The following is a 13,447-nucleotide window of genomic DNA, read 5'->3' as shown; positions in this document are numbered from 1 at the left end:
CATGTGCATACGTAGGAATGTGCCCATGCCCCCTGACGCTGTACTGCATGCACCTGAAGATGATGATGATGATGAGGGTGGGGATGTGGAGGCACCTCAAGGAGTCCATGAGGCACAGGATGCACGTGCAATCCGACAGAGCATCATAGATGCATGCTTCTAGCAACCACGCATGGTGCCTATTACACGGAAAGGGGACCTGTGGCACTGTGTGTGTGTAGTACAGGCACATTGTGGACTGTACGCCTATGAAGGCCTCGTACGCAAATATCAATGTCCACACATGTCATTGGATGATTATGAGATGCTGTATTGTTAATGTGATTTGATTTATACACCCTATGGACCCGCCACCCAGTGAAGCCCAACACACCCCCTCCACCCTACTACCTCCCCCCCCAACACCAGTGTCCAAATATGCATGCTGTCCGTGGTTGGACGCTATTGCAAGCCCCCTCTACGGGTATCAGGGGCACCCCTGCCCGTGGAGCGCAGGTTCCTGCCAGATCTGCGTTGGGGGCTGCCCTGGACGGAACTTGCCACGGATGATGTCTCTGCCTGCTCGCGTCCATGCATGTCTCTGAGGGTTTGTGAGAGCTCCGAGAGCACACGGCGCACAGCAGCAAGTTCAGCACAAACGTCTTTGGACGTCGCATGCAGTTCCCCCCTCAGGCTCTCGGTGCTTTTCTCCATTTGTGCTCTCAGGCTCTCGGTGCTTTTCTCCATTTGTGCTCTCAGGCTCTCGGTGCTTTTCTCCATTTGTGCTCTCAGGCTCTCGGTGCTTCTCTCCATTTCTCCCCTGAGGCTCTCACTACTTTTCTCTATTTGTGCCCTGAGTGTCTCGGTGGATGTTTCCATGGCTGCCCTGGAACACCCGCATTCATTTGCATGGTCCTTGAGTAGCGTGGACACTTCCTGCTGTTGCTCGATCAGCAGGTCGAGGGACTGTTGCCTCTGCTGGGCCATGAACATTTGCGGTGGTGTGACAGGGGGGCTGCTCAACACATGTTGCCTTGGCACAGGACTTGTGGGGGTTGGCCAGTCGTCGTCTTCAGGGTGCCCCTGCGTGGTTTCGTCATGGTGTAGGGGATGGGACATGCAGGGGGATTGGGAAAGGTCATGGATGGTACCTACGTCGCCAGCACTGTTTTCCGTGTCGGAGCATGCTGGCATGACAGCTGTGTCACCTATGGTGCTGCTACCACCAGAGGCAGTGCCATCAGATACGTTCTTTGGGGGGACCTGTGGTGCTGGGGTTGTGAACTTGCTGGCTGCTGGGGTGCCTGTTGCAGTCCCCTCCAGTGTGCTGCCACTTGATTCCTGCTGCTGCCGTGTCTTGATCCTTGCACCTGAGGTGGAGGCTCTTGGGACGTTGGTCCTGGCCCTCTTTGCAGGCGTGCTGGTAGGGGTGTCCTGCAGCTCGTCGTTGGTATCGGACCCTGTGGTGGAGTAAAGAGGGGCGAGCGTTAGTTATGGGTCTGTCGGATTTGGAATGGCAACGTATCAAATGCATTGGGGTGGTACATGAGGCTGATTTGGGACTGGGCCTTGGAGGTGGTCTCATTTTCGTGTGGATTGAGGATGCATTCATTTGGCTGCCTGCAGTTAGGGGGTGCATGCTGCACATGTAGGGGTTGTTTATGGCATCTTGATTGATTTGTTTATTCATTCTGACTTTTAGAGGGCGCTGTCAGGGCAAAGTATGTATTGCACTATGGGGTCACATGGTACTGCACATGTTCGTGGTTTGTGGATTTCGCATTGTTTCTCTTGGCCAACCTACCTGGTTCTCCGGATGTCGGCACTCCTTTCTCCATCCCTCCGACTCCCTCTATGCTCTCCATTCCTATGGTGGAGGCGCAGATATCCTCCCAGGGGGTCAACTTGATGGGCGACTCTGAACCCCCCCCGGTAGCTGTGGCGATGTTCCTGTTCGCAGAAAGTATGCTGCGTACGCGGATCCGCAGGTCGTCCCACCGCTTGCGACATTGCTGTGGCGTGCGGGGTGTTGTCCCCACCGCACTTACGCGCTGTGCCACCAGGGCCCATATGGCCTTCTTGTTGGCAAGGGCCGTCCTGGTCATTTGACTGGAGAAGACGACGGCGGCATTTTCCTGGAGGGTCTCGGTGAGCACGGTCAGTTCCTCTCGGGAGAAGTGTACCTGCCGCTTGCGGTCACACGCTTTCTTGGCTACCTTTCCCATATTTATTTTTTTAACTGGGGTTGCTAACGGGTTGGGATGTGTGTCAGGGTCGGATTTTTAATGGTTGTGTTGGGATTCGGTTTTTATAGTTGTGCGGCGTGCTGTTTCCCGTTCCGGCCACATGCTTTTACTTCCGTTTCCGTATATTTACGGTGGCCGTAATTTGCGGTGCCCGCTCGTTACGGTGACCGCTCATTACGGTGACCGCTAAGATGGGTGGCGGTATTGCACCTGGTGCAGCGTACGGCGGCGGTAAGGGCCGTTTTGGGGTCATTTCCGCCATCGCAGCCTTTCGGATTCCGCCATGGCGTAATGCTCGTGCCCGATGGGTCGTGATTAGCCGCACTTTGCTCCTTCCTGCAATGGCGGAAACGCTATTTACGCTGTTGCGGTCCGGTCAGTCACTTTCCGCCAGGGTCGTAATGAGGCCCAATGAATCAAGAGGATGCAGCAAACTTTCTGAAAGCCTTCGGGAACACATATCTTTACACATATATTTGTTTCACATTTCAGCTTATTTTGTAAATTGTTATTTGTAGGATTGTCATTTTCTAGAGTGCCCATTGCGAAGTTACTAAATGCTGTTGTTGGGATAGAAATTAGTATATCCCACCCCCATAGGTGCATTAAGGTGAGGCGAATCTCCTATGAAATAGTGTAGTGTACAAGGGGGGAGAGAACCGCACTATGAGACCCTCTTCGGATATAATATGGAGCGAACAGCAGATGCATAACTTTTGAAGGCACATAGAAAGAAACAAGATTTTGTAATTATGGCAGAGACTCAGGCTTGCATGGCCGCGCTGCACCAGTCGAGCTCCATGGAAAGATTTGACTAGGCCCAAAATCATTAAGGCAGAATGAGTCCGCACCACCAGTTCTCACGGAATTTCACTTCCCTCTTGTCCCTTCATTGTTGCAAACATTTAGTATCATTGGGAGGAATGCGCTCTGCAAGGCTGTGAGACAACTCCAGGCTCCTCGTCGTGCCCATTCATCACACCCAAGCTGCCAGCAGGCCTCCAACCCCGACCCAGCCAACCCAGAGCCCACACCACTGACCAGACCCCCACACCCCTGCATTCCATGATAGCGAGTGACCCCCCTGGCCCCTAGCATAAACCAAGCGACGATAACAGACCTGTGCATGCTCAACTGTTTCATCTCTCAGCATAAAACACACCCTTTGTAACACGAGGTACAGGGAGGGATAAAATATAGATCAAAACAAGGTTGGAAGACTTGAGTACAAGAGGTGCGGTATCAACAAAGCCAAGAATGTGTGGGTCAGTATGACTGTATATCTTCCTCCCTTCAACCTGGCACCAATCCCCCAAGCCTCCCAGGCGCATGCCACAGTGATGTAGTAGTAGGCTTAGCATGCTACCATAATTTTTACAATGTAACTTATGAGAGACATGACTTCACTCTGTGGAGAGAAAAGCCCAGCTGACCCAGGTGGAGCCTGACAGACGGCGAAGAAACCAACCAATTGTAGCCTGGCACCTCATATGGAGCAGGATCATGTATACGGTCTTTTCATTCAACTGTGTGGGTTTAGACCCTATATGTGATGTCATGTATGATGCTGGGGCCTCTCAAAAGGGTCTGATAAGTATTTTGGAGTCAGAACGTTCTCGAGCAGCAGAGTCCTTTGCTGATACTTTGTACATTTAAACCTTGTTATCCTTGCAAGCGATCTCCTGGCTTATTTCACTAGCGGGTTGTATTCATTCTGGAGTGTGCGTAAACAGGAACTTGCCTTCACTGTGAAGGTGCTCATCTGAGCTGTTCCTGCTATTTAAAACTTTAAGGTTAATTAGCAACCTTTTTAGAACTCTTAGTGTGTTCTAGCCAATCAGGATGTAGGAATTCCAGGCATTATGAAATTGTAGTTGCATTGAACGTTTCCATTGTATGAGCTCGACATACAGAGCATGTTTTTGTGCCTTGCCGATCTGTGACTCACCCTGAAGCCCTGCTATTACTGGGGTTCTCCCTCTGCCCCTCACTTTTCTCTCATTCGCTGTGGCACGTGGACAGCTCTTTATGCTCTCCATGGCACCCACTCTCAAGCCTCTCAATGTGCAATCGCGCTGCCCACACCAACTCGCGTAGCTTCCAGGCACCTAAATGCCCACTGCACAGACAAGTAGTCACGGTTATGCTGCGCTGCAAGGACACTGCATTCAACTGGAAAAATTAGATCTTTACTTTTTGCTGGTAAGTCTTCCATCTGAGAAGAGTTGGGCAGTGACATTCATATCACAGCCAACACCAGACTCGCCCCCTCGCTTCTACATTTCAGGAAGGAGCACAAAACCATCCTCTTCAAGGAATAGCTCCTCCTTAACATCTAAGTCCACTCCCCACCTAATCTGAAACTGGGCAATCGTCTCCCCACTCTTTCCTCCTCTGGTTGCTCATAGATCCCTTGTTGACAAATCCCCCACCCTCCCTGTACCCCATTGATAGCGCCCAGCCCCCTTGTATTTATCCCTTGTGATCTGCTTCCCACGCCTTGTACTTCCCCCTACGGCAGTCAGGCACCAGACAAGATCCCTTACATTGCATTACATTCACCTCTCTAAGATATAGCACTGGGTCATTTTAGCAACTCAGATATTAAACACTGTATAGGCGCGTTATAAATGCCATATCATATCATATCATGTTGAGAACCCAATCTCCCAAACATTTTAAATGAGTAATTGTGATTGCCATCCAGATAATGCATACAACACTAACATGTGCTGGAACAATATCTGTACAGGCCTGATGAAAACCGATTTGTGATTTTTACAGATTGAAAAAATGTAATGAGAAATCAATTATAGAAAAACACTAAATTGTTTCTTTTGATCAAGTATATTTTCTAACAATAAATATTGACACATCATTTTTTTTTTTTTTAATCAAACAAGTTAAGTTGCATTTATTGAAAAAGGCAAAAACTATTACATTGAACATCAAACTGAATGAAAATGTTAAACCTCCTAAGATTGAACTATGAACTGAAAGAACATTTGTTTTTTTTTTGTTTTTTTTAACCATCAAAACACATTTTATTTAAAAACAACTAATTACATTGAAGCATATAACCACACATAGCCCCCAGCCTAATTCACCACATCCCCAGTCACCTCCCCCCAGCCCCTATTTACATAAGTACAACACCAAGTCTAGTATAGCTGAAGAAAATTACCCCAAATTTTCTCAAATAAAACCAATTTCCCTTCCCTTCTGTAAAGTGTCCTCTCCATAGCCGCCAAGTCATGCATTTCAGTCAACCACGTCTCAATATTCAGAGTCATTACCGTTCCAGTTCCGCAAAACAATTTTCTTACCGATCAATGCCCCTCGGAACAACCCCTTCTTCTGATTCTGAGTAAGATCCTCCATCACATCATTGATTTTGGGGAAAAGTTTAAACACTCAATGAACTATACACTGTCTGGAATATTTTAAATTTCTCAATAATTTGTATTAGATTAAGTTATACTGACACTCTTTACACTCTTCGCTACATTTGTGCAATGCAACTGCTATTCCTCATCAATTGATGATTATAGGCGTTTTGTTATTGAAGAAGAGTTGAAGGTTTCAGATTCCAATTTTCTTTGTGTGGTGCCCCCTTTCTTCCCAGTACTTCGTCCCCTTCGTATGCGTGGTTAGTCTTCTTTCCCTTTGAAGGACAAGACAATGGGGCTCATTGCAAGTTCGCCTGTAAAACGGCAGGAACACGGACTCAACAGTGTTACCATTACCGGCATGGTTACGAGTTATTGGGCAAATGCAAAAATTGTGCAATGCCTCCTGCCCCCCGCCAGAAACCGTAATACTGGCTGGCAGTATTATGGCCGTTAAAAGCCAATCGGTCGGTAATACCGGCAAAATAATGCCAGTAATACCACCATACCGGCTGGTATTACCGGCGGTGGAAATAGAGTCACAGGAAGCTCGGCAGGCTCGGCTCGGCAGTGGCCATCTTTTAAAAAATCAATACACCCCGAATCACCCATTTCCTGCTTGCATCCATCCCCAAAGTTGTGGCAACATAATGGCACAGGAAAGAAAGGCAAATCTGCCAGATCTCCAGCTCCGGAAGCCAACATTCACAGAGGCTGAGCTAAATGCATCGGCAGATGCAGTGATGGAGCATGCTGATGCCCTATTCGGCAGCAGGCTCAGAAATACCTCTTCACAGACAAAGACAGCCAAATAGGCCACGGCAGTGGGAACTGCACCCCGTAGCGCATGGGACTGTCAAAAGCACTGGAATGACCTAAAGGCAAGGGTCCACAGCCTCATAGCCAGACACAGGTGGGAGAGCGCTAGCACAGGAGGAGGCACGCTGGAACCCCTCCACCTCACGTCCTGGGAGGGGACGGCCAGCTACATCCTCCGCATGAAGACCATCAAGGGGATCGGGAGCATGGAGAATGGAGCAGGGACCCATGGTGATGGTAGTAAGTACCTCTGACACCATGTACATGTGAGTGTGGTGTCCAGAAACATGCATCCCTCAGCAAAGATGCACAAAATGAGCATGGGAATGGTTCAATACATGGGAGTCACAACAAATGGCCAGTGAACACACACTCGTGCCAGGGAAGGTGGGTAAACGTAGCAATGCACATGCAATGTAGTAGAAACGTGCATGCCAACACATGGACACATGAGAAACACCCATGGGTGCCAAGATAGTCCATGTCAGAAAGTGAAGCCCCGCTGCTCCCACAACCACAACAATAAGCCACCTTGGCAGGCCAACAGGCAAAGTGCACATGCGTGCACTGTGTACACCTTCAGCAGGCACTACCACCACTTAGAAGTATCAGCACTCATTGGAGTGATACCACCCAATTCAGCCACAGGAAATGTGCATCTCTGGGACACACACAATGTCACATGCGTGTAATGCAAGCCCGCAGACATGTCTGCTAGCTGACTAGCAGCATGTCATTCTATTCCCAACAGGAACACAGTCCATGGACAGTGACGAGGCCGGACCCTTCACTGCAGGCACATCTGCCCCCACCCTTGCACAGCCCAGATCCCTTGCCAGCAGGAGCAGACAGCAGGGCTGCCGGCCCACCCCCTCCACCACCACCACCTTCCCTACCACTGCCGTGGACACACCAACAAGTCCTGAGGATCGCACAATACCCATGGCAGTGCTCAGTGGCCCCTCCACAGGCCAGGCAGGTGACGCGGCAGTGGCTAAAGCTGCTATGCCACAGCCAGTACCTGTCATGGGACACAGTTCTGCCATTCCGCCTATGTCTGGAAGATGCCAGGTTTTGGGAACACCTCCTCGCCATCATGGGCAGTGCAGCCACTGGCCCATTGTGAGAGGGCCCATGTGGATGAGGGGATGAGGTGGAGCATGGGATGGGAGGTATATCAGCCCTGCCTCTCTACACAGCCCACCACCTCTGCTGGTGCCCAATGTGTCGGCCATGAGTGCACGCCTGCATGAGATCGAGGAGGGGCATGCCTCCACCGAGGATATGGCAGGCCACAAGCTGCAGGAAATGCGGTCATGCGTTAGTGCATGCAGGGTTACAGCTGCAGGATGGCCCCGTCACTCGGCCATGCCACCGCCGCCATGACTGCAATGGGACAGAGGGTGCAGGAGCACACAGAGACTACCTCTGCCTCCACCGAGAACATGCACCAATGCATGTAGCTTACCCTGCAGCTTACTCTGTGACACCCACAGAGGGCTCCCTAACTGGTACCCCAAGGCGCCACTCACAGTGCCTCCTCACTGGCAAGGAGCCAGTGAAGAGCCCCATGCCCAAGAGGCACAGAAAGTGGTATTTGGACACTGCCGGGGTGTTATGAGGGTGGGTTTTTGGGAGGGAGTTTTGAAGGTGGATTTTTAGGGAGGGTGAATGCTGTTATGTTGAAGGTCATTATACGTTTCAATTTGCTACACAAAAATTATTTTCACTAGAGGTAACGAGAAGACATTCCTTATTGTGTACAAGTGTTTAATGTGAGAGCAAAATAGAGGGTGGAATGTCCAAATCCATGGGCATGGGAATGTTACGCTGAATGCAGATGTTGTGCAACATTACACATGCAAGCACAATCTGTCCCACCTTATCGAGCCTATACATGACAGCACCCGCGGATTGGTGTAAACATCGGAAGCGAGCCTCTCACAGGCCAAAGGTGTGCTCAACAGACACCCTAGTCTGGACATGTGCCTGGTTGTATGCTACCTCCTGTTGCATCTGGGGATTCCTCAGAGGGGTCATTAGCCACAGAAGCTTTAGGTATTCAGAGTCACCTGCCAGAGGAAAAGACAATAGGTGTAAATTATGATGATTTGTGGATTCATTACCTGTAACAGCAGCATTTCGATAGACAGTCTGTACACACATGTCCCATATGTCATTGCACAACACTTTTGCACATTCCAGTCCTTGCATGTGGAGTCAACTACTCAGGGTGGTCAGTCTGTCTTGGTACATCTTGCACACAGCTCACAGCCAACAGTCATGGTCTACAATTGACAGGGCAGCATGTCATGGTGGGTGATTTGGGGCTGTGCATTGCTCCCATGCATGGTTCCTGGTGGGAGTCTGGGTTACATGTGCAGGTTGTCTGTGTGGATTCCATGATGAATTCATATACATTGTGGCTTGAGTACATTCCATGTCAAATGCCAGTGTCATGTCTCTCAGTTGCAGTTTTGCATAATGTCATTCCATGTATGGCAGTGTTCTTCAGACCTTGACATAACGGACAACCGAAGCGCTCCATTGGTGTTTGTGGGCCATACACCTAGTCGTTCCCCACCCCCTCTGCTCACACCAAGGGTGCCTGGGGGTGGATAGGCTATTCAGAATGTCTGAGTGTCGTTGGAGCAACTAATCTCCCTGCGTATTATTGTACTGTGTGGTTTTACTTTGAATGGACAGTAACCTTGGTCAATGGTTATGTTGCCAACTGTCATCTTTGCCCTTTTTTTCTGGCTCTTGGGGAACCCCTGTACATAATTTGGACACCCTTAGATGGGCCAGCCCCCCCGTTTGCATCCCATGCATGTTGTGAGATGTGTGATGTCGCATTCCGGTACCAGTAGTCCAGTGTGTGTGTCGGTGGCCTTTTGAGTAAGCATGGCTTGGAGATCTACTTCTGCATCGTGAGTCATGTCCTACACCTGTGGGTTGCAGCCTGTCATGTGTGCGGTGTGCAGGTGGGTCCTGCATGTACAGGGCCTTGTCATGGCATGCACACTCTGTGTGGGGTCCCCCCATTGCATGTCACTTGTACAGCAATTTTTGTGTGATGGAAAGTGTACTCCCCCAATATCCAAGTCCGTTGGCCTCTTTGCCCCTCCATTTATACCGGCAGGGTACTGTTCCGCAGGGCCATGGCATCATGGGTTAATCCTGGGAAGTGGGCACAGCAGTGGGTGATGGTGAGGTCTGCATCACAGGTGACATGGACATTGAACGAAGAGAACTGCTTCCGGTACCTGTAGACCTCCTCCGATACATGTGGTGCCACCAACTCTATATGGGTGCAGTCCAGGGCTGTTACCACATTGGGCCATGGCATAATATCTTGCCTTTGTAGCATTCATCTGTGCCAGGATAGTGGGAAGTGAAATATGCCATCCCACATGGCGCATGAGTGCGTCCAGCACTTGACACAGCACTTTGGCAAATGCCGGTTGCGAGATGCCATGCAGTTGGCTCACAGTGTGCTGGAACTTGCCCATGGCAAGGAAGTGCAGGACCAACACCAGCTTTACTAGTGGTGGTATGGCTGTCCTGATGCCAATGCTGCTCCCTATTTCGTCCTGGATCTGGTTCAACAGATCTGCAATAGTCCCCCTGTTAAGGTGGTACAGGGTGAGGGTCTGGCTGTCAATCAGGGTCCATGGTGAGGCTCTTAGCCGGGGTATCGGTGCATGCCGTGCGTGGCATCGCCTCGTCTCCATCATCATCCTCCTCCTCTCCTCTCCCTTGTGTTCCCTGTGGTGGTCTTCCAGCCCCTGCAACTCTATGTTGGGTTGGAGCAGCTGCATGTCAATGTTGACAGACACCAGTGGCCGCATGGTGGTGTAGGGAAGTGTGTTTGGGGAAGGTGTGGCTCTTTTGTTCCCTTCCTGTGTGCATTGGGTGCACACAGGTGCATTGGGTGCACTGGTGGCCCAATTTCCATCAACTGTATTAATTTATCACCTTTTTTCAGTTGTAGGTATCTCTGCCTTGCTTTTGCCGGTATCACCCTGAGCTTGGAATTGACCTCTACACAGAGCCAAGTATTCTGAGAAGCAAAGCAGATCCAAGGACTGTCTGGAACTACGCAGAGAAGGTTTGGCACCCTGAGCCCGCTGTTGTCTCAGAAGAGTCCCGCTTTGCACTCAATCTCTGAAGCCCTGCAAAAGTGCTTCAACCCTTTTGAGTGGCGAGACCCATCACTCTCAACGTCTCCTTGGTGTCCTACAAATGAACCTTCTTGGAAGTGTCTCCGGGCCCTCCAGTGGACTGACCAGCTTGTCCCTTGGCACCCATGCTGGCGCATTGCTACATTGAGTTTCGGCTCGAGCTTTGGGAGAACCCTAGTTCACACTGTAAGGCACCTTCTTGCCAAACCTTGTCGTCCCTACTGTTCTGGGCCGTGAGAATGGAGGGCGCGTCATTCCACAAGACGTGGGTGGTCCTGCGTCACTGAGTGGCAGTCGCTGCTGGTGACTTTATGCCTTTCTTGAAGTGTGTTGAGACCAGCTGCATCAGTGATTTCTTTGTCCTGCATTCGAGAGGAGATATACAGCACCTGATGTAAATCGGACCCGCATCTGCACCCAGAGCAGCGTCTGTGCACTTTGAAGCATAGCCACGCAGGGGATTTCATAGTCCAAGCAATCTTCTTCAAACCTGCCACGTTTGAACCCGGAGTGAGCTAAGGGCTGTGAGTAATCAAACCACTTACCAGTGGCCCCTAGTTCATCCATCCCTTTTTACGCACAAAAGATCCCTTGTGGTCCTTGTCATGACTTGGGTGGCTCTTGCTTCCTATAGTCGTCCAAAGGTTGGGGACAGCTTTGTTTTTCGTAGCAGACCCACCTCTGACTGTTGGAACCGAATTCCTCACACTCAAGTGTCCTCTTCTAACTTTTCCTTCCCATTAAAGTTTGTTCCTTGTGAGCTTTACGCATCGATGAGCGTGTTTACACACAGACATAACATTGAGCACAAGTCTCCAATCTTCGTAGGGCTGGACTTCTTAAGTTAGGGATACCTAGTTCTGGAGTTGGCCATTGTGTTAAAATTTGAGGGTTTAACCTCCCTACAGGTATTTGTGGGAATCCACACTTTACCGCATTAACGGAAAAGTGACTATACATATATTATATCTAGTGTGCATTTAAGTAGTAGTATTACTGTGTTCTGCATTATTCACTTGTGTTTGTTAACAGCCTAATAAATTGTATATTTTTGATAAACTACTGACTAAGAGTAATTTGTTGTCCTACTGTGTGTGCTCATTCAAGACCTCAGATCACCCCCACTACTCCTGAGACTTAGCCTTGACTGCTCTCCAAGCTACCTTGAATTGTCCTGGCTAACTTGGCAGAAGTGTTCTCTGTTTCACTAAACAAGGGTGGCCTCCTGAACATTTGTTCACAGGAGCAGAGTTCAGAAATCCATTACTGTTAGATGTTAGATACATTACACATCCGTATTAGGTATTATTTTTACAGAACTTGAATGGAATTGTAATAAGCTATCATATGGCCTTTTACCTGATTGAATATTTCTAAAACATTTGATAGAAGAAAATTGTAATGTATTTGTTTATTAGAACCAATGTTACTTTAAGTAACCATTTAATGAACATTGTAAATATACTCCAATAGCATTGTATTACGTTACGTAGAGTTGGTATAGTAAATTCAATGTATGTAGTTTGAGTTACCATTATATTTTAATTTTTATGATGAATTAAACGTTAATAACAATGTATTAAAACAAGAGCAGCACATTTATTCTATGCAAAATAGTATTTGTATATTATTGGGACGCCTTATTGGAGCAAGATAAGCTAATGCAATAAGATGAATCATATTCTAATTATTTCTTGCTCTTTTAATTTTCAGGGAAGGGGCAGCGATGGTTCAGATCGATGCAGACACTGAGAAGGGAGGCTTGACCATCAACGAGGATTTTCTTATTGATTTTGGGAAGGAGACAAATGGGTCTGCCCTCGCCCATGAAATTCGCTTAGCTGGAGGAGACTGCACTTCAGACATCTGGTTGTAGTGGGCAGAGGCCTGCGGTGATGAGGGGGCGGTTGGACAAGAGTAGGGCAGCGGGAGGCAGACCTATACTAATGGGAGCGAGGCTGGTCCCAGGTGACTAACAATTATGTCTCTGTGCTAATAAGCTGTGCGTGCTCTAACATAATTTCTTGATCTATAAGCGCCTTGCAAATGCAAATAAATAAGGTACAGAAAAATCTCTAAACATACCCAGCTAGGCTTAGCTAAATATCTAAAATATGATGTTCAGCAGATGCTTAAGAAAACACTCTATCAAATACACTCAAATTGGAAATAAATGACATGACTCGATTTTCCAGAATTCTCTTAAATATGAGCTATATAACATATCTGGCAGATCATGATCTTTTTGTCAAAGGAGTATCCGATTGCCTCCTTTTAAGAAGTGTGCTTTGTGACCGGACATTTATTTTTCGAAGAACAGACAACCTTCAACATAAAGCCTTCAGCTTTTGACCTGAATTGTAAACAGCCCGTTATTGCTCCCTCTTCTTTTTTTCTTGGGTGTTCCATGATTCTTTTGGGGTCTCCTGCGAGGCCACTGGTGACATGTAGACCAATTAACATAACCTAAAATAATCTTCACTTCTTGAAACTCTGATCATTTTCCCTCAATGTATTCAACAGTTGCTGAACACAAATACTCAGAGGGGCTCATTCTCCCAACCACTGGAGTGCCAAAATACTGATGGATGGAAATTGCACAAGGGAGACTGATTTGCACAGACGGGCATCCCCGCCCCCCCTGTGCAATTAGCACTTTCTGGAAAATATGGCCCATATTTGTTTTCATTTTGGTTGTATAGAGAGTGAAAAATGTATAGACATTGCAATAAAAACATTGAATGTGCACATATAATGATGTGTGCCTCCTTAAATATGTGCTTCTGTTTAAATATTGTCTCCTGTGGCACCTTAAAACGATATCATGGGA

At 48.3% G+C, this 13,447-nt stretch overlaps 1 protein-coding gene across 2 annotated transcripts in view; it reads left to right on the top strand.

The window, feature by feature from the left end:
* Positions 1-12,801, top strand: part of LOC138580052 (methanethiol oxidase-like) — a 489,426-nt gene extending 476,625 nt beyond the window's left edge. The window contains exon 12 of one of the 2 annotated variants that reach the window (XM_069650290.1): positions 12,331-12,801. In XM_069650290.1, the coding sequence (XP_069506391.1) occupies positions 12,331-12,493 (163 nt within the window). In that variant the 3' untranslated portion in view covers positions 12,494-12,801. The remainder of the gene's footprint in view (positions 1-12,330) is intronic. The other variant, XM_069650292.1, reaches the window with a different exon arrangement.
* Positions 12,802-13,447: the final 646 nt, after the last annotated feature.

The sequence above is a fragment of the Ambystoma mexicanum genome, chromosome 1p (genome assembly GCF_040938575.1).
Source record: "Ambystoma mexicanum isolate Mex_15411 chromosome 1p, UKY_AmexF1_1, whole genome shotgun sequence".
NCBI classification, from domain to species: Eukaryota; Metazoa; Chordata; class Amphibia; order Caudata; family Ambystomatidae; genus Ambystoma; species Ambystoma mexicanum.
Note: the sequence above shows the minus strand (reverse complement) of the source record. Positions and strands in the feature narration are given on the sequence as shown.